At 67.2% G+C, this 16,912-nt stretch overlaps 1 protein-coding gene across 3 annotated transcripts in view; it reads right to left on the bottom strand.

Annotated features, from left to right (window-relative positions):
• Positions 1–5,098: 5,098 nt before the first annotated feature.
• ADGRB1 (adhesion G protein-coupled receptor B1) overlaps positions 5,099–16,912 on the bottom strand; it is a 75,656-nt gene continuing 63,842 nt past the window's right edge. For all 3 annotated transcript variants that reach the window (XM_059395241.1, XM_059395242.1, XM_059395243.1), the window contains 7 exons: positions 14,996–15,167; positions 12,300–12,395; positions 10,752–10,791; positions 7,883–8,565; positions 6,741–6,776; positions 6,512–6,616; positions 5,099–5,905 (listed from right to left, as the gene is read on the bottom strand). In XM_059395241.1, coding sequence (XP_059251224.1) covers positions 5,708–5,905; positions 6,512–6,616; positions 6,741–6,776; positions 7,883–8,565; positions 10,752–10,791; positions 12,300–12,395; positions 14,996–15,167 — 1,330 coding nt within the window. In that variant the 3' untranslated portion in view covers positions 5,099–5,707. The remainder of the gene's footprint in view (positions 5,906–6,511; positions 6,617–6,740; positions 6,777–7,882; positions 8,566–10,751; positions 10,792–12,299; positions 12,396–14,995; positions 15,168–16,912) is intronic.

Genomic DNA, 16,912 nt, shown 5'->3' with positions numbered 1-16,912 from the left:
ACACCCTCCCCAAACATGGTCTGGTAGGGCTCAGTCCCCAGAGACCCTCTCAGCTGTGAGAGGGACAGAGATCTTGTGCATTCTGGGGTTTGGGGTGGCCCATAGTCTGAAGGGGACCAGACCCCTACACCAAAACCTGATGCAGGATGCATGTTGACTCTAGAGATTCAGAGCTGGAGGCAGGGCAGGGACCGGAGGCTCCAGCAAGGTGACGCCTGGAAGTGACTGGCAGCCGTGGGCAGAGCCTGCTGGGGACGGATGGGGGCTGGGCTGGGGCTGGGACATGGTGTGGGCTCCTAGGTCTGGCCATGCAGCCCTCCCAGCTCTGGGACCCTAGCCAGGCCTCTCTCCTGGTGACTTATTGGTGACCTGGGGTGGGTCAGAGCCCACCTGGTCCCAGGAATCCCCCCAGGATGGGCCCTGAGTGGGAGCTCCCCTCTCCGGGTACGGCCCTGCTGGAGTCTCCAACCCCCCACAGCCTCAAGCTTGGGTTCGGGCTGCCCACCTGGGTCCCTATCGGCCACCCCACTGACCTCCGGGCTCAGGCTGACCCACTTCTCCAGGAAGCCTTGGTGGGGAGTCCCACCGCTGCTCCGGCTCTCCAGGCACTGTCACCGTGCCGCACTGTCACCATGCCGTGTCCCCTCCTTCCCTCCCGGGAAGAGCTCCCCCACCCCCACTCTCTCCCTTCTCTTTCCTGTTCTGCCACCTGGTCCCCCCAAAACACACTCTCATCCATCCTAGAGGATTGGAGGGCCTGGGGTGGAGTCTGCCAGCTGCCTCCCTTCCCGACTCCCCTTCCTGGGTGAGGGGACAGGCCCCCTGAGGTCACAGGCAGGGGCACGATCCCGGAACCTGACTTGCGGGCCACCCCATCCACCAGCTGCCTCCCAGGAAACTCCCGGCAGTGGAGGGGGGAGGGTGTAGGGGGTGGGGTGCTGTGTCCTGCCTCTTCCCGGCTCCCCTCCCAGGGCTGCCTCCATATGGTGTGCGCAGAGAGCCATATTGCGTCCAGCAACACCTCCCCTGCCTTCCTGGGACAGCTGGGGACGCCTGCGCCTGCACCTGGTCAGAGCAGGCTCCAAGTTGCCCCCCATCGTCGGGGTGCCCTCTCCCTGGGATGCCCAGGGGTGCCGGGGGGTAGCGCGCGGAGCCCACCCTAGTTTCCTCAGGGGCCCCCACTTCCGCCTTCTGGGATTTGGGGGAAGGGGTCTGAACTGGATCTCCTTGATACCACACATGTAAATGGAAGTTTCTAGACGAGTCAGTCTCAGATTCTGTGACTGTAACTTCTTTACCCTTTGACCAAAGAGCTGTGGTCCACAGGGGGCTCCTGGGACCCCTGCCCCATAGCCAGCCCCGGCCCTGACCACCGTCTTGGGGCAACCCCTGGGGCTGGGCTGGGGGCTGGCCAGGCTGGGAGGGAAGGTTCTGGAGCGCGCAGCTGGGAGCTGACGTGAGCAGTGACTGGCTCAGGGCTTCCGGCTCTGCCTTATTTGGAGGCAGTTCCGGGTGGGGCCGCGACTGGCACGTCCTGAGCTTTTCAGAGACACCCTTCCCCTCCCGGTTATTTTTAGGCCCTAAAAGAATTCTTGGGGAGCTCGCTGCCCCCCACACCTCAAGAAGCTGCAGAGCTAGCCTCGGAAGGGCTCTCAGTCACCCAGTCCTGCTGCCACAGTGCCAGAAGGGAAATTCAGGCCCAGAGGGGCGAGGGTGGCCCAAGGTCTAGGCCTTCTGCCCCCTTCCCCCGCCCACCTTTGGCCCTGCCCTCATGGGCCACTCCAAGCAGGCCTGGCCAGTGCCATGGGACACCCCAGTGAGGGGAGAGGTGACCCAGCTGGGGACCCCCACTGTGCAGGAGGTCTGAATTCCCTTGGTCTCCAGCAGGCAGTGGCAGAGCAGTAATGCAGCGGGAGGCCAGGGCCGGTCCTCCAGTCATTACCAGTGTGCCAGCCTGTCCTTTCAGGGCCGTGACACTCTTCCCAGGGCCTAAGGTATGACCTCTGCAGGGGTGGGGGCGGGGATGGCAGCCAGGGACCCCAGGATTTTTTTTTTTTTTAAAGATTTATTTGAGAGAGAGACAGAGAGCACAAGCAGGGGGAGGGGCAGAGGGAGAAGCAGTCTCCCCACTGGGCAGCACCTGGTCCCATGACCCAGAGGTCATGGCCTGAGCCAAGGGCAGACGCTCCTGACTGAGCCCTGTAGGCACGCTGGGAAAGGGCTGCGCGGTAACACCCAGGGCAGTGGGAGGCAGCTGCGGTGGGATGCCAGCTGCCTGGTCAGCTCAGGGGAGCCGCACAGGCGCCACGTTCCCCAGACAGAGCTCCAGGTTCAAGAGGAGGTCCCAGGGAGTGGGGTGGGTGCAGCAGAGCCGGGAGGGCACTCCCAGCTCAGGGAAGGTTCTGGAACGTAGCCCTGGAATGAGCGTGAGGCTCGCTGAGAATTGGCTTCTCTGTGGAGGCAAGCCCGTGTGGGACCCAGCGCTGGGGAGGTGATGGGAGCCCGAGACGGGACCTTTACCTCGAACGGGGCCCGGAGGAGCCCGAGGGTGCTGTGGGGTGGCCCCACTGCATGGCTGGGGACAGGAGCCTCTCCTACTGCAGCTGGCCGGCAGTTAGACAGGAAGAGGGACTTCCTAATGGCCCATGCTTGCTGTCGGCTGGGCAGCTGGGCCCAGGAGGCCTGGGGGGACTGGGCATGAAGGCTTTTCCAAGAGTCCCCAGCCACCCAGAGGAAGGGCCACTCCATGCAGGGATGCGGGAACTGCCTGCCTGGGTAACTGGAGGGTGGCCGCCGCCAGCACACCTGCCCCCCAGGAGACTCAGGCTCTTGTCATTGTCCTCCGGTGCCTTCCTCTTTCCACCCTCGCGTCTGTGGGGACACTGTCCTCGCCATGCCAGAGCCACCACCACCAGCACCGGGATCCCTCCCCGCCACCAACAGCACCACGAGCTCCCGTCACAAGTGTCCCCACCAGCTTCAGCTGCCCACGCTCCCGCCCACTGCGGTGATCGCCGCCATCGCCAGCCCCGTCGGCAGGGCACGGTGGTCCTGCTGGCTGCAGGGGAAGGGAGACCCAGGAGGCGGTCCCGGGGTTCCAAGGAGGACAGCCTGGGGACAAAGGTGTGGACATGATGAGAAAAACAAGGTCCAGGGAAAGGAGTGGCCTGTGGTGGAGAAAACAGGAGAGGGAGGCCCACGGCTGCCCTTGGGTGACCTCCCCCACCGACGGGAGCGTCCAGAGGTTAGGGCCGGGGAGCTGCAGGGGAGCATCACTCAGACACGTGAATCTCCATTTCCTCCTCTGGAGAGGGTGTCAGGACCCTGTCTGTCCAGCCCTGAGACAGCTGGATGGACACAGAGGGCCACCCACAGACAAGCTCTGGGCACACGGTGGTCACTGGCCTGGAGCTGTGCTCACGGCAGAAGGCAGTGGAGACAGACCGGCGCAGGGAGAATCGGGCTTGGACGGGCTTGGACGGTCTGGGCCGCTTCCTGCACCCTGGGCGGCCGAGAGGACTGGGATTTCTGGGCGCTGTCCCCATGCCGGGTGGCTGTGGAGCACTGAACAGCTGGGAATGTGGGGCCTGGGCAGGACAGAGGGTGTGGCTTCTCCTGGAAGGACTCAGCCCTGGGGGCGGGTGGGGGGGCGGGAGGAGCAGGACGGAGGGGAGCCTCAGCCGAGGGTCCCGGCGCTGAGCCACTCCCACTACAGGTGGGGAGCCCAGGCCGGGTGCACCTGATTTGTTGGTTTCTTCTAGGTTTTCTGTGGTGCTTGTGATCAGGGCAGGGGAGATCAGGTCACTTCCCAAGAGCAGCGGGGAGCCCTGCGCTCCGTGTTCCCCTCATCAGGACAGTCTGCACCTGGACCCCAGTCCCCAGCCCTTCCGGCTTCCTTCGGCATCTGCGGGGGACGAGGGAGCCGGCGCAGGCCCCCGCCCTCCTCTGCTCCCCAAGGCTGGTGGGGTTGGAGTCCGAGGCCTCTTTGGGTGGGAGCGCACGGGCTGCAGGGGGTGTGGGGGGAGATGCCGCATGTGAAGGAGTGTGGGCGCATCCGTGGTTGGATGGACTTTAACAAGCCTCCGTGGGGGCGGGTTTCGCTGCCCAGTCTCTCCAAAGGGGGTGTTTCAAAGTGCCCCAGACCGGGGCTGCGTGCCCTGCCATGCCCTCCTGGCTGTCCACTCTCCTGGTACTTGCGGTCCCTCGGTCCCCAGCAGCCATGCCTGGTCACCAGTGGTCCCTCTCCTTCCTCGGTCGCTGTGGTAACCACCCAAGGCGGTCCGGAGCGCCGTGGGCACCCGCGCTGGGCGGCTCCGCCATCCTTCTGTGAGCCCGGCCTTGTGTTCACCTTGGGTGACATGGTCGGGCTGTCATCTCGGGGTGCAAACGGCCCCCTGCGGCCCGCGGTGGGAAGCGCAGCCGAGGGGAGGAGCCTGGCTCACCGGCCCTCCGCTCCTGGCAGCGCCCAGCCGGGCTCCCGGTGCGGGCTCAGGCCGCCCCCTGCTGGAAGCACGCGCGCGAGGCAGGCATTTCTGCTCTCGAACAGGAGCATCTCCAAGTCCAGGCTCAGAAACTGGCCAAGCTGTGGGCCACTGGCCAAGCTGGGAGGTGGCAGAAGGCTGGGCTGGATGGGCAGGGGGCGCAGCTCTGGGCATGTCCAGTTTGTCCCTCACGCCTGCCCCAGGACCAAGAGGCAGGTGCATGGGCCAGCGGTGAGGCAGTGGGTGCAGGGCCTGGAGGAGATCCGGGGCAGATCAAGGCCTGCTGAAAGGAGGGGGGCCCCGATGCCCAAGGCTCCCTCCCTCCGTCCACGTGCTCTGCTCCAGTCCCAGACTGTTCCCCTGGCGACGGCACCAGCACAGGGAAGTCCCACGCCAACGGCTCCTGTGGGTCTAAAGGTCTGCAGTGCAGAACAAGGGGACCCAGCATTGGGGGGTCCCCATCAACGTTCCCACAGCGCCCTTGGGGGCCGCATGATCTCAGGCCTGGACGTCAAGGTCCACACATCACGGGCTCCTGACAGCCAGGCAGGGGGCAGGGGTGGAAAGTCCATGGGGCTGTGGCGTGGGCTGCAGAGAGAGGCCACACAGACGGGACGTGGGTTTTTAATTCTTTTTATTGAAGAAAAGAAAAGGAGAGAAAAAATAGATTCCCCACCCCTGCTCTTCCCGGAGTGGGCTTCTAGTCCTGCCCCTGGGGTCGGCGCAGGTGAGAGAGAGGACTGTGCTCTCCACCTGGGTCTGGGGAGGGGCCCCGGGCCCTGGAAAGGTTGGGGGGGGGGGGCTGGCTGCTTCCCGAGGGATAGGGGTGTCTAAAAAATGGTGCCAGGCCAGCTGGGCCAAGCGGGCTGGTCCTCTGCTGCGGCAGCAAGGCGGGCCTCCTGGGGATGCTGGCCACGCTCGGGCCGGCCACCGTCCGCTGCGGCCCGCCCGCCCGCCTGCCGGGGCTGGGCTGGAGAAGGGCAGAGTCTGAGGCATCTTCCGGCCTCCGGAGCCCTGTGCCCGCCCCCCGGGCCGCCGGCGCCTCCTGTCCCGTCTGGCTCTGGTCCCAGCACTGCGGGCCTCCACCTGGCCGCCGTCCGAGCGCCCTGAGGCCAGGACGCGGGTCTGGCCCGCAGCCCGAGAGCACGTCTGAGCCCATCCCGTGGCAGGAGCGGGCAGAGCAGCATCCCTCCTCGTGGCCCGGTGCGAGGCCGCCGCCCACCTGCTCAGACCTCAGTCTGGAGGTCGATGATGTCCTGGCCCACCAGCGGGATCGTGGCGCCCGACTTCTCCCACTCCACGCTCCGCAGCTCCAGCGGGGACGGTGGCAGTGGCTCCAGCTCCTTCTTCACCCACGCGGGCGTCCCGTGGGCTTTCCGAAGGCTCTCCCAGGGCCGCTTGTTGGGCGTCTGCTGCTTCTCCGGCTGCTGGCCGATGGCCGGTGGTGGGGGGAGGGGCCGGAGCAAGAGGAGACCGGAGGGAGCAGGGGGAGAGAAGGCGGAGTCGGAACCGGGAAAGGAGACAGAGCAGAGAGCCCCCTGCTATTGGGTCCGGGGTAGGGGGCGACAGCCTGCTGTGAAAGGCACCTGCCTGAAACCGCTCCCTTGGCCATGGCTTTCCTGAGGAGATGCCAGACTATTCCCCAGTGGACTGCCTTCCCCTCCTCTTCCAGACAGTCCCCCAGAAGCCAGTGCACTGCCTCCCCTCCAGACGGGGTGGGGGGCCCCAGAAGCCAGTGCATTGCCTACCTCTCTCCCTCCAGACGGGCCCCCAGGAGCTAGTACACCACCTACCCCTCCAGACAGGCATCCCCAGAAGCCAGTGTGCCCTCCCCCCTGCCCAGGAAGGCCCATGGGCTTGTCCTGCCCTCCAGAGTCTAGCATGGGCTGGGTCAGGCCAGCATCTGGGAAAGGTCGCAGGAAAGAATGAATGAATCAGGAGACAGCCTTACGTAAAGGCTCTCCCACAGCACGCCCCCATCCTGTGCTGCCCCCCCAGCGCCCCAGGGCCCTGCCCTTTCCCCCGCAGACCTTGCTGTCCGGACCCAGGGCCTCCTTGTCCTTCTCGGCGTGCTGCAGCTTTCGGTTCAGGTCCTGGAACAGGTCCTGGTGCCGTTTCCGCGTGTGCATGATTTTCTGCAGGGTGGGAGGGGGGGAAGCCTGAGCCCGGAAGAGGGGTGCTGCCCCGCCCCTTCCTGCCTGCTGGAAGGGTTCAGAGCGCCTGGCCTGGCCGTGTGGGGGAGGGGATGCCAGCACCCACCTCGAAATCCAGTTCCGCATACCGTGATTTCCGCCGCTGTGGGGAGAAGGGGTTTGTGCACGTTTGCAAGCAGTTCCCTAAAACCTCCCAGGCCACAGGTCCCGGCCTCTCCTTGCCTGAAGATGGGGGAGACCAGGCACCCCCTCGCCCCAGGCCTCCTCTTGGGGTCTTGCCCGAGCCCTGGGGTCGCGCCTCTGTCAGCCCTGAAGCTGGGCCCTTTGCGGGCCCCCTGCTGCCTCAGACAGTGGGGGTGGCCAAGAAGATGCTGGACAGGAGGCGGGGCCCCAGAGGTCAGTGACCGTCACGAGGAGGCTCTCGGCTCTATGACAACCTAGGGCTCTGGTATTCCAGGGCCTGAGTGAGGGTCAGTCTATAGAACCTCGTCACCACTTTCTGTGGTGCTGGACTGTGGTGCTCCACTTTCAGAGGAGCTGGACTGTCCTCCAGACCACCTCTGGCCTCCAGGCCAGGGCCGGTGCTGGGCGAGGGTCTCTGGCTCAGCCAGCCCACGACGTGCGCCCAGGGACAAGGAGCATGGGACGCAGGCCAGCGGCCCAGCTGAGAGCCACCCCCCCCCAGGCCGTGAACCAGGAGGAGGGAGCATGGCCTAGGGAGGTGGGGCTCCCTGAGGGCGCTGGGCGGTGGTGCTCCCCGCTCCAGGCTCTGACCCCATGTTGCACAGGCTGGGGCGCGGGCTTGGGGTCAAGTCTAGGCTTCAGGTTGTTCTGTGGAGGGACTCGCTGCTCTGACCGCAGGCGCGGGATGGGCTACACTTGAGCTGACTCCCGCCCAGCTCGGTGGCCTCTGCAGGGAGGGAGACCCCTGTTCCGGCAGAGGCCGGGCGCCCCCTGCCACGAGGCCCAGCAGGACGAGGGCAGCGTGGCTAGAGGACAGAAAGAGGACGGTGGGCGGGCGGAGGGAGTCCTAGGGGACGCCCCGTCAGCAGCCAGCTTGTCCCCCTTCTCGTCAAGGGACACCTGCCAGCAGCAGGGAGCCGGGACGCTGGTCCCCAGCATTCCCAGGCCCCGACTTCCTAGCACTGGCCGTGGGCCCCACCGGCTGGGCCGTGCACCCAAACCAGCGGTGCCCACAGCAGGCCCTGCCCCCCCGCCCCTCCCCCCGGGTCCCCGGGCCGCCCTCACCTCAAGGGAGCTCACGGACAAGGTGGAGACGTTCTCATTCCTGGTCCCGGCCCCCGAGCTAGGCCCCGGGTGGGCCGCGGGCTCCCCAGGCTCCCCCAGGCTGGGGGGCGTGGGCTCCAGGGTGGGGGGTGGGGGCGGGGGGGGCGGCGGCGGCGGGGGCTGGGCAGGGGGGGCCTCCGGGGGCCCGGCGCCCGGAGGCTGGCGGGTGGGTGGGCTGCGGGCCGGGAGGCCGGCGTCGGGGGTCATGTTGAGGTGGATGAGGCGGGTCTGGGGCATCTGGTCCAGGTGGATGCTGTGCTTGGCTTCCTCTGGGGGCTTGGGCCGCAGCGTGGCCGTGGCCGTAGGCAGGATGACGTAGCTGGTGTCCAGGGCCTTCTCCTGGGCCCGGCTCAGCTCCGAGTCCAGCTTCTTGAAGATGTCCCCATCGCCGGCAAAGGAGGACTTGGGCGCCCTGTCCTTCTTGAGGGTCAGGGAGTGGTTGGGGAAGTCTGGCAGGGGGCCGCCCGGGCAGCGGGGCGAGCCGTGCAGGTGCAGCTTGGACACGTTGGCGGGCAGGCTGTTGAAGTTGGTGGGGGGCACCTTGGCGTGGGCTACCTTCAGCTTCTCCTCCTCGGGCAGCGACGGCCGCTTGAGCGTGCCGGTGATTGTGGCCGTCCGGCAGGCTGCGATGTCCTTGTTCAGCACTGTGGGGAGAGGAGGGGGTGGGGGTCAGGGTGGCCTCAAGGGTGCCCTGGCCAGGCCCCAATCGGGCACATGCCCTCTGACGGCTCTGGAGCTGCAGTTCCTGGCGCTCGCGCCCCACAGGCCACCCCGGCCCTGGTCAGTGGGGGCCTGCCATGTGCTGTCGGTGCCACGGCAGCCCGGCTTCCTCTGCTGTTTCTAATGAGGCTGGAAGATGGGGTGCTTCTGCCTGCCCCCACAGACAGGAGAACAAGTGACGGCCACCCACACACTGCTCTCCTGGCAGCCGGGAGCCCCTGAGCGCCCCGCAGCCAGCCCATGTGTCTTGGAAGTGCAGGGACACAGCTCCTCATGGAGGGGGAGGTGCTCCTGGGGTGCCGTGCTGCAGACGCCTAGCTGCCCCACTTCTGCTCCGCTGCAGGGGAGGGGCCGCATGACCTCTGAGCGGGGCTCCCATGGGCCCACTACCCACCTTGCCCCTACCAATCAATTTAGCCTCCTGGGCCGGCAGAGAGCACAGAGCTGCTGGGCCCAGCTCTGCACCCGTGCCCCCCTCAGGGCCCGTCCCTGAAAGCCTGCTGTGACCGCAGGGCCCTCTCTTTGCTGACCACACCCCTGCCCAGCCCCCGCACACCAGAGGCGCTGTCTGTCGCCTGCCGCCCCCTGGGCACACAGCCTCCCAGCGGTGGCCGGTCCCTCGCCACCCCGGGTCCTCTCCCTCTGCTCTGCCAGCCCCCAGCCCTGGCTTGTGTCCAGCCTCCAGATGCTGACATCCTCTGGGCGGCCCGGCGGGGGACCTGCCATCTTCCCCGCCAAGCCTGCGCCCCTGCAGCGTCCCTCCTACTCGGGTCTCTTGGTCCTCCTGAGCGCACACGAAGCCCCATGGACCCGGGACGCGCCTCTCCGCTCAGACCCAGGCGCTCTCAGCCCTACCTCCAGACTCCTCGAGATCCCCAGCGCCCCCTGGTGTGCCCCGCACCCCCAGCCAGTAGCTGCTTGAGAGGCCACAGGCCCCGCTGGGCCAGCTGACTGATGAGGAAGAAATCAGAGGCTCGGAGAGGTCAGGACCACCTGAACAGGGCTGGACCCCAGCCTCTGAAGGCCCTTGAGTCTCGGGGTCACCTCTCAGGACGGCTGCCTAGGCCACATAAGACCAAGACAGGAGATGGAAGACCATTCTGTCCAGTTCCTCACTCAACCCAACCAAAGGCCACCTCTTCCAGGAAGCCCTCCTGGGTCCACCTGGCAGTAGCTGACACTCCCAGCCTAGGGCCGCCCCAGCCCCTGCCTCCATGGCTGTCTTTAGACTCTCTCTGACGGATGCAAGGCAGTTGTGGCCGGCTGGGTCTCCACAGTTCTGGAAGATACTGCCTGTCCCTGCCTCAGATGCCTGTCCCTGCCCCAACCTCCTGGCTCCCAGGACATGGACCCCTGAGGGGCTCCCTCTCATTGGGCAATTGAGTCCCTTTTTCCATTTGCTTCCAGAAAACTCAGCGCTAGCCCAGGGTCCGGTGGTGGGTCCTGCCCTGTGCTCTCCCCCCACTCCTGCTGCCGCCCCCCCACCCCCATTCTGAAAGCGTGCCCAAGCCTCCTCCGTGGGGCTAGTGGGGGTGGAGACATGAGGACGACACGGAGTGTGGGCCCCGAGGGAGGGCAGGCAGGGGTGGGCGGCGAGGTGGGTGACAGGGCGGAGGCGGGCAGCTCCCCTCACACAGCTTGCCCAGCCTCCCGGCCCCTCCCAAGATGGTGAAAAGCCAAGAAGAGGAGTGTGTGTGCGGCCGCCGAGGCAAGGGGCACGGCAGGGAGAGGACAGGGCCAGGCCCCGCGCAGGGAGTCCATGGCCTGTCCCCGGGGCTAAGAGCTCTGCCCTGCATAGCGCCGGCCTCACCCCTGCTGAGCCAGAGCTCCAGGACGGGTTTCCACAGATGGGGCCTGCGGCCACAGGGCAGCGGGTGGGGAGGCAGGAAGGGGCGGGTGCGGCCCGGGCTGAGGCGGGCGCTGTGCAGACCCGGCCTTCTGGGCAGCGTCCCCGCCGGCTGGGCGGAGCGGATCCCGCCTCCCTGCATGGGCTGGGGCAGGCCGCGGTGGGATGAGGACAGACACGTGAACAGACAGACGCACAGAGAAAATTAGAAGCACGTGGACCCAGGCGGGGGCCACCTGTCGCTCTCACCTGGCCGGCGCTCACCTGATCTACAGGCCAGATCCACGTCCTTCTCGAAGTCAGTCTGCAAGACAGAGGCGGGGTGGGGTGAGGGCCTGCGAGCCAGCTGGCGGGAAACGGTGGAGCTGAGCTATACCTCGGAGGCATGTGAGAGTGTGTGAGTGTGAGAGTGTGTGTGTGTGTGTGTATACATGCATGCACGGGAGCTCCCTCCCGGGCGTCGGCGGCTTAGCTGGGCCGTGGGGGGCCAGTCCCATGGCAGCTCCCTCACACTCTCAGCCTCTGCCTCAGTCTCCCCCAGGCCCTGGCTCCCTGGGACTGCAGCCCACTCTGTCCCTCACATCCCCCGATGGGGTGGGGGGCGCAAAGTGTCTCACGCTGGGGTCCCTGCGGCCCAGCCCGCCGCCTGCTGGTGTGCAGCTGGGGGGCCTGCCCCGTGTCACCTGTGGTCCTCAGCACAGGCCCTGGGGACGAGGAAATGGAGGCTGGCCGGCCAGAGAGGCAGAACGGGCTTCGGACACGGCCGTCGGTGCCCGGGTGACACCAGCCGTCCCTTGAGCCGGAGGCCCTGCTAGAGCGTGTGCCCCATCCCAGCCTAGGAGCCCCGCCAGTGGGAGTGGGCAACCAGTCCCCGGCCTCAGAGCGCCTGGTGGGCGGGGCACCCGGGCCTGGGCACCTCGGGCCAGGGCGTGGCCTTCTCAGGGGCGGGGGGTGGAGGGGCTGCGGGGCTGGGTCCTTGTCTCAGACCTGGAGGCTCCCTCTGCGCAAACGCAGAGGTGGGCTTCGGGGAAGACTTCAAAGTCTGAGGTCAGAGGTCAGGCCGGGAGCAGGGCCCGGGAGTCTGGGACCCCTGCCCTCACCCCTGAGGATCCAAGGAGCCTCCGCAGGTCCACCGGCTGGCCTCTGCTGAGGCCCTGCCTGGGACGCTCACGGCCCCCGTGAGGAGGCTGGGCACCCCAAGGCCTGAGTGAGCAGCTCCTGCCAGGCCCCCAGTGACAGCGCGGAGAATCCAGCCCGGGCACCACCAGGACCTGAATGGGAGGCCTGCCGGCAGGAGCCGGGGGGAAAGTCAGGGAGGACTTCCTGGAGGTGGTATCTTAGTGGACACCGCGAGGCGGGCAGCGGGGTGGGAGGGCCGCGCTGTGCCTCAGGCTGAACGGCAGGTGCAATGCTGGAGGGACCTGGCTGGGAACAAGGCCATGGTGGGGGCAGGGTGCGTGCACAGCCCAGGCTGGTCCCCTGGATGGAGACGGAGGGAGCCCAGCCCCATCCCGGCCAGGCTGGAGGGCGATGAGGGGGCGTGGGAGGTGGGGGGGGCAGCCGCTGAGGCGACGGCCCCAGGAAGCTGGCATCCGGGCAAGCACGCTGCGGTAGCGGGGGTGAGTGTGGGCCGATGCCAGCCCCCCTCCTGACCGTCTGGGTCCTGCCTGCCCCAGACCCCGGGCCGGGGATGTCACCTTGGCGAGCCTCAGTGTCCCCAGGCTCACACTGGGCTCGGAGCTCTTCCCAGGGGCCGCCGGAGCCCAGAGCAGCGCAGGGAGACAGCGCTGGGGCGCGCGCTCGGAGCCCTACCATGAGCTGGGCGTGGCCATTCTGGAAGGAGCCCCCCGAGTCCCCGTTGCCCTCCTCCTGCCGGTCCACCACGCGGCACTTCACGGCGTCCTGGACCTGGGGGAGAGCAGAGTGGTCCACGGCAGTCCCCGAATGTGGCCTCGTGAGTCGGCGGTAAGGCCGGGGCGAGCAGCAGGGCTGTGTCTCCGCGAGGGGAGCCTGTGTGCGGGGCCCTGCCTCCCTTCCCTCTCGCAGAGTCTCTCTGTGCCCTTCACGGGCACCTCGACCCCCCGTAAACGTGCCACGGCCCTCCCAGCCTGCCGTCAGGCTGCGGAGGGCACTGGGGTCCACGCCGTCTAGGCAAGTCCGGGGCCCCGCCTCACCCCCTGGAGACACCGGAGCGTCCACAAGGGCCCTTGGGGGGCACAGCACGTCTGTGGGGCACGCTCCATCAAGGGAGGTCTCACGTGTTACGGCCATGGGCTCTTCAGAAAGGGGCCACCCAAGCAGCCAGCACAGAGCTTGTCCACAGAGGACAGGCAGGGCTGGTCAGCGTGAGCAAGGAGTGAAGGCCGGCCCCTTCTCTGCCACGGAGCGCTCTGGGTGTGGGCGGAGCGGTGAGCAGTGCCCGCCCTCAAGAAGCCGCCCCTTCATGGCCATGATGTGCAAAGGGAACAAGGGGAGGCACAGGGGCGGCGAAAGCATGGAGGGGGTCCTGGAGGAGGCATCCGGAGTCCGCGGGGGAGCTCTGGGAGGAGGGTACGCTGGGGGTCCCGGGCTCCCAGACCTAGACCCAGCGTAGACCTGGGGACCTGTCCCCACTCCCCTCAGCCACACAGCTGATGAGAGGCGGTGCTGGGGTCTCGCTGGCTCCGGGGCCGCAGGCACCCGCCAAGCCTCTGGCCTCCTGGCAGGTGTGCCTTCTTCCCGTGCGTGCACTCACTGACCACCTAGCAAACATCTCAAGCACCTCCCGTGGGCCCAGTGGAGGCAGGCCACCATCCAGGAGACAGCAAAGGGAAAGCACTCTCTCCACTGGCACGAAAAACAGATGGTCTCCCCAAGTGCCTCATGGCCTCCTCCTCCAGGAAGGCCACCTGGCCAGCCTCACCCACTCTGTTCCCCCCAGAAGACTCAGATGACCACCTTACTCATCCACCTCCCAAATTTTCCGCGCCCACTGCGCTGGCTGAAGCTGCTTGGCATCGCCCGTACCTGCCCCCTCCCAGCCTGTCTTCCTCAGCGCGGCCCCCTGGAGTCCCGCCTACAGAGGCCAGAGGATGGAGGCCCTCTCCCGACTTTTCTCTGCCCCCAGGGTCCCTAGCCCAGACCCCACGTGTGAGACCCGCGAGATGAGAGAGGCAGATGGGGAAGTCCCGCCTTCCTGGCAAATCAGGTGTCTCTGGGGCACCTGACTCTCCCCCGCATGGACCCCCGCGCCGGACCGTCCTGCTTCTGTTCCCGGGTTTTAAATTCCTACAAGCTCCCTCCTATTCTCGGATGTTCCTCCTTGGTAACCTGCCGTTTTCGTCTCAGAAGCTGGGCAGCCAAGGGCAGCTGAGGGCCACAAGCGGGGCCTTTGCACCTGGGGAGTCGGTGGCGTCTGGCCCCACCCCACCGAAGCCACAGTGAGAAGCGCGACCATGAGTCAACATGGCCGGAACCAGGCACGCGTGGGGCCGGGGCTGGCAGCCTCTCCCTCTCTGCGGATGCCGGCTCGGGCCATGTCGGGGGCCCGTGGCTACAAGGATCTGACTTTCTGGGCACAGGCTCTCCGGATCTCAGAGGAGATGCTCACGGCCACCCCGGCATTTACATGCAGGAGCTTGTCAGTGGGGCCGTCCCAACACCAAAAACGCGGGCTTCTTGTCCTCCCGTCACCTTCCCCCCGCCTGGGGGCCTCAGGGGACAGGGTGCCCCCGGGACCAGGGCCCCACCTGGGACAGTGGGGCTACACGGGGGGGATGCCAGGTGGGGGCGGGGCTGCCAGCTCAGGACGGGGCTGAGCTGCCCCGAAGTGCACCGCCAGTCGTCCGCAGCATCCTTCCCTGGACATCCCGGGGGCCCGGGAGCCCCTTCTAGAAGTGCTCTGGCTTTGGGCTGTGATGCAGCGGCTGCCCGGCCTCCCCCACTGCCAGCTGTGCACCCGGCTTCCTCAGGTGGGCTGGGCTCATGGCCCCTTGTCCCTCTCTCCCCCAAAACCCAGGGTTCACTGCAAAACCCTTGTCCTGTTCTCATCTTTTCGAATCTAAGTGCTCTCCAATCACTCTGCTATCTTTCCAGGAGGTTCCAAAGGGAGAGGGAGAGAATTCTGCGGTTCCGCCCCCACCCACTCCGGCCCCTTCAGCCTCACCACGGCCCCTCCCGTCCATGCCAAGAGCACGTTTCTCCACATTTCAACCCTCCTGAGGGGGGAGCAGGTCCCGGACCTTAGCTGCTGTCACCGGCAGCCAGCCGTGGGGACAGGCGGCTGAGGCCCTCCCTTGCTCCCATTCAGGACGGGGGGCTCAGCTCTGCTGAAAGCTGCACATGTCTCCGGGGCTCCGGGTCCTAAAGACTTAGGAGGACAGAGCCCCCCTCACCGCCCAAGCCCTCCAGGGGCGCAGGGGGCGTCTTCAGGAAGAAGGATGGACACTAGGAGCCACTAGGACCGTGTGCCGGCGCAGCCTCGGGGCCCGCCATCAGGCGTGGCCCGCAGCAGCCCCGGGGGTGCCCACCTCTCTGCGCAAGATGCAGTGGACCATCACTATGACGAAGCCCTCCAGCGAGTCGAAGACGGCGAACAGGATCTGGAAGAGGGCGGAGCGGCGGTCGGTGACAGCGAGCACGGCCGACATCCAGGTCAGTGCCAGCAGCGGCAGCACCACGCAGGAGCTCCACAGCGAGGCCCTGGGGACAGCGCAGCGGGCGGCTGCGTCAGGGCTGGCCCTGGCCGCCCTCTCCACCCCCCACCCCTGCTGGACTTCTCCTCCTCTCCCCCCTCTCCCCTGCGGTCCTGGTGGTCCCTCCTGGGGAGCAGAGTCCTGCCCCAACCAGCCCAGCAGCTGGAGCCTCTGAGCGTGGTCCCTGGAGGCTGGGCAGCGGGGAGGGAGGGAACCTCTAGGGGACACCCAGGTTCCTAACTGTCCAGGAGGACACAGGAGGGATGCCCACTGGAGGCGGGAGCTGGGGGGCCACGGCCCCTCCTGCGTCCAGCTCCCCGGGCTCTCTGCGCCACCCCCGCTGCCAGGGGATCAGGGCCCAGCTCTAAGACGGCTGTGGAGAGGGTGTTCGGCCAGGCCTCTGAGCTCTGAACAGAGATGGGGAGAGAAACACAGAGGACCAGAGAGCTGCTCCAGGAGGACAGAGGGGACAGACAGACAGACATGGCCAGACGGAGAGGGGAGGGGAGGCAGAGACACAAACAGAGACCCACGGGCGCTTCAGCTCTTGGCAGGCCCTGCTCTGCTGGTCCCCAGGGGAGACGGGCCTCCAGGAGTGCCCGAGGCAGGCACTGCCCTCTGCCGCCGGGTGCCTCCGTTCGCCACTGTGGGCTACACCGTGGCGGCTCTGAGCCTGCCTCCGCCGGACGGCGCTGTCACTGTGCCGAGTCCTCGAGGCGCGTGCTGAGGGCAGATGGCTCCGGCGGGACGGCTGGCGTGTGGCAGGTGTCCGGGAAATGTGCCTGACCCCACCCTCACCACAATGACGACCTCCAGCGTTTGGCCGCCTGGGCAGGAGATGGCTCGCAGGGGCTCCAAGGAGCCGCTGGGGCCCTGTTATCACCGGGGTGGGGGCTGAGGTCAGGACCACCGACTCTCCTCCTTACAGGACAGAAGCAGGAGCAGGTGGGGCAGGAGAAGCAGGGAGTGGGCAGGGGGAGGGGTAGAGGAACATTCGGCAGGGCCAGGATCACAGGGGCCATAGGAAGGAGCCAGGGGGCCGGGGGGGGGGGGCGGACACAGGCCCAATGGGAGAAAGGCTAGAAGGACCGTGAGTCCAGCTTGGAGAAGGACCCCCGAACCAGCAGGACCTTAGTTAGGGGGCGGGGGCAGGAGCCCTCCCCAGAACTGTGCCCCTGGCTTCTGCACCCTGTCTGTCCGACCTGGGGCACAGAAGACAGGCCCGCCTCCTCCCCCTCCGCCCCCCCCATTCCCTCCCCACTCCCTGTGCCAGGACCCAGGTCCCCGTCCCGGCCCCAGCCCCATTTCTGCTCCAGCACAGCTCCCTGGCCAGGCTCCCCGGGGGCTCAAGGCAGAAGCCCTCACAGGAGCTTCTGAAGGAGACTTCACAGACCCGCCTCACCTCGCCTCCTAGGGTGGAGGCCCAGGAAGCCGGCCCTCCCCAGCTCCGCGCACTGCCCTCCACTGCCCTCCCCAACCCCGAGGCTCTGTGGCTCCGCAGGGCGGGTGGGGCTCCCTCGTCTCTGCCCTCCCTTCAGAAGCAGACCTTCTCTGGCCATACTTGGAGCAGGAGGGTCTCCTCCTGCTGGGAGTCACGCTCCTTGGGGCCTGGGGCCTGCGGCGGGGGCAGGACCCCCGCGGCCTGCGGCCGGTAGCAGATGGCTGGGGCCAGGGGACCCAGAGATCACTTCAGGTCCTGCAGCCCAGCCTCTATGGGTTCTGCCGGGGCAAAGGGCCGCGCGGAAGAGCGGG

Source organism: Mustela nigripes, chromosome 3 (assembly GCF_022355385.1).
Source record: "Mustela nigripes isolate SB6536 chromosome 3, MUSNIG.SB6536, whole genome shotgun sequence".
Classification (NCBI taxonomy): Eukaryota; Metazoa; Chordata; class Mammalia; order Carnivora; family Mustelidae; genus Mustela; species Mustela nigripes.
This window is presented reverse-complemented; position numbering and strand designations above follow the sequence as displayed.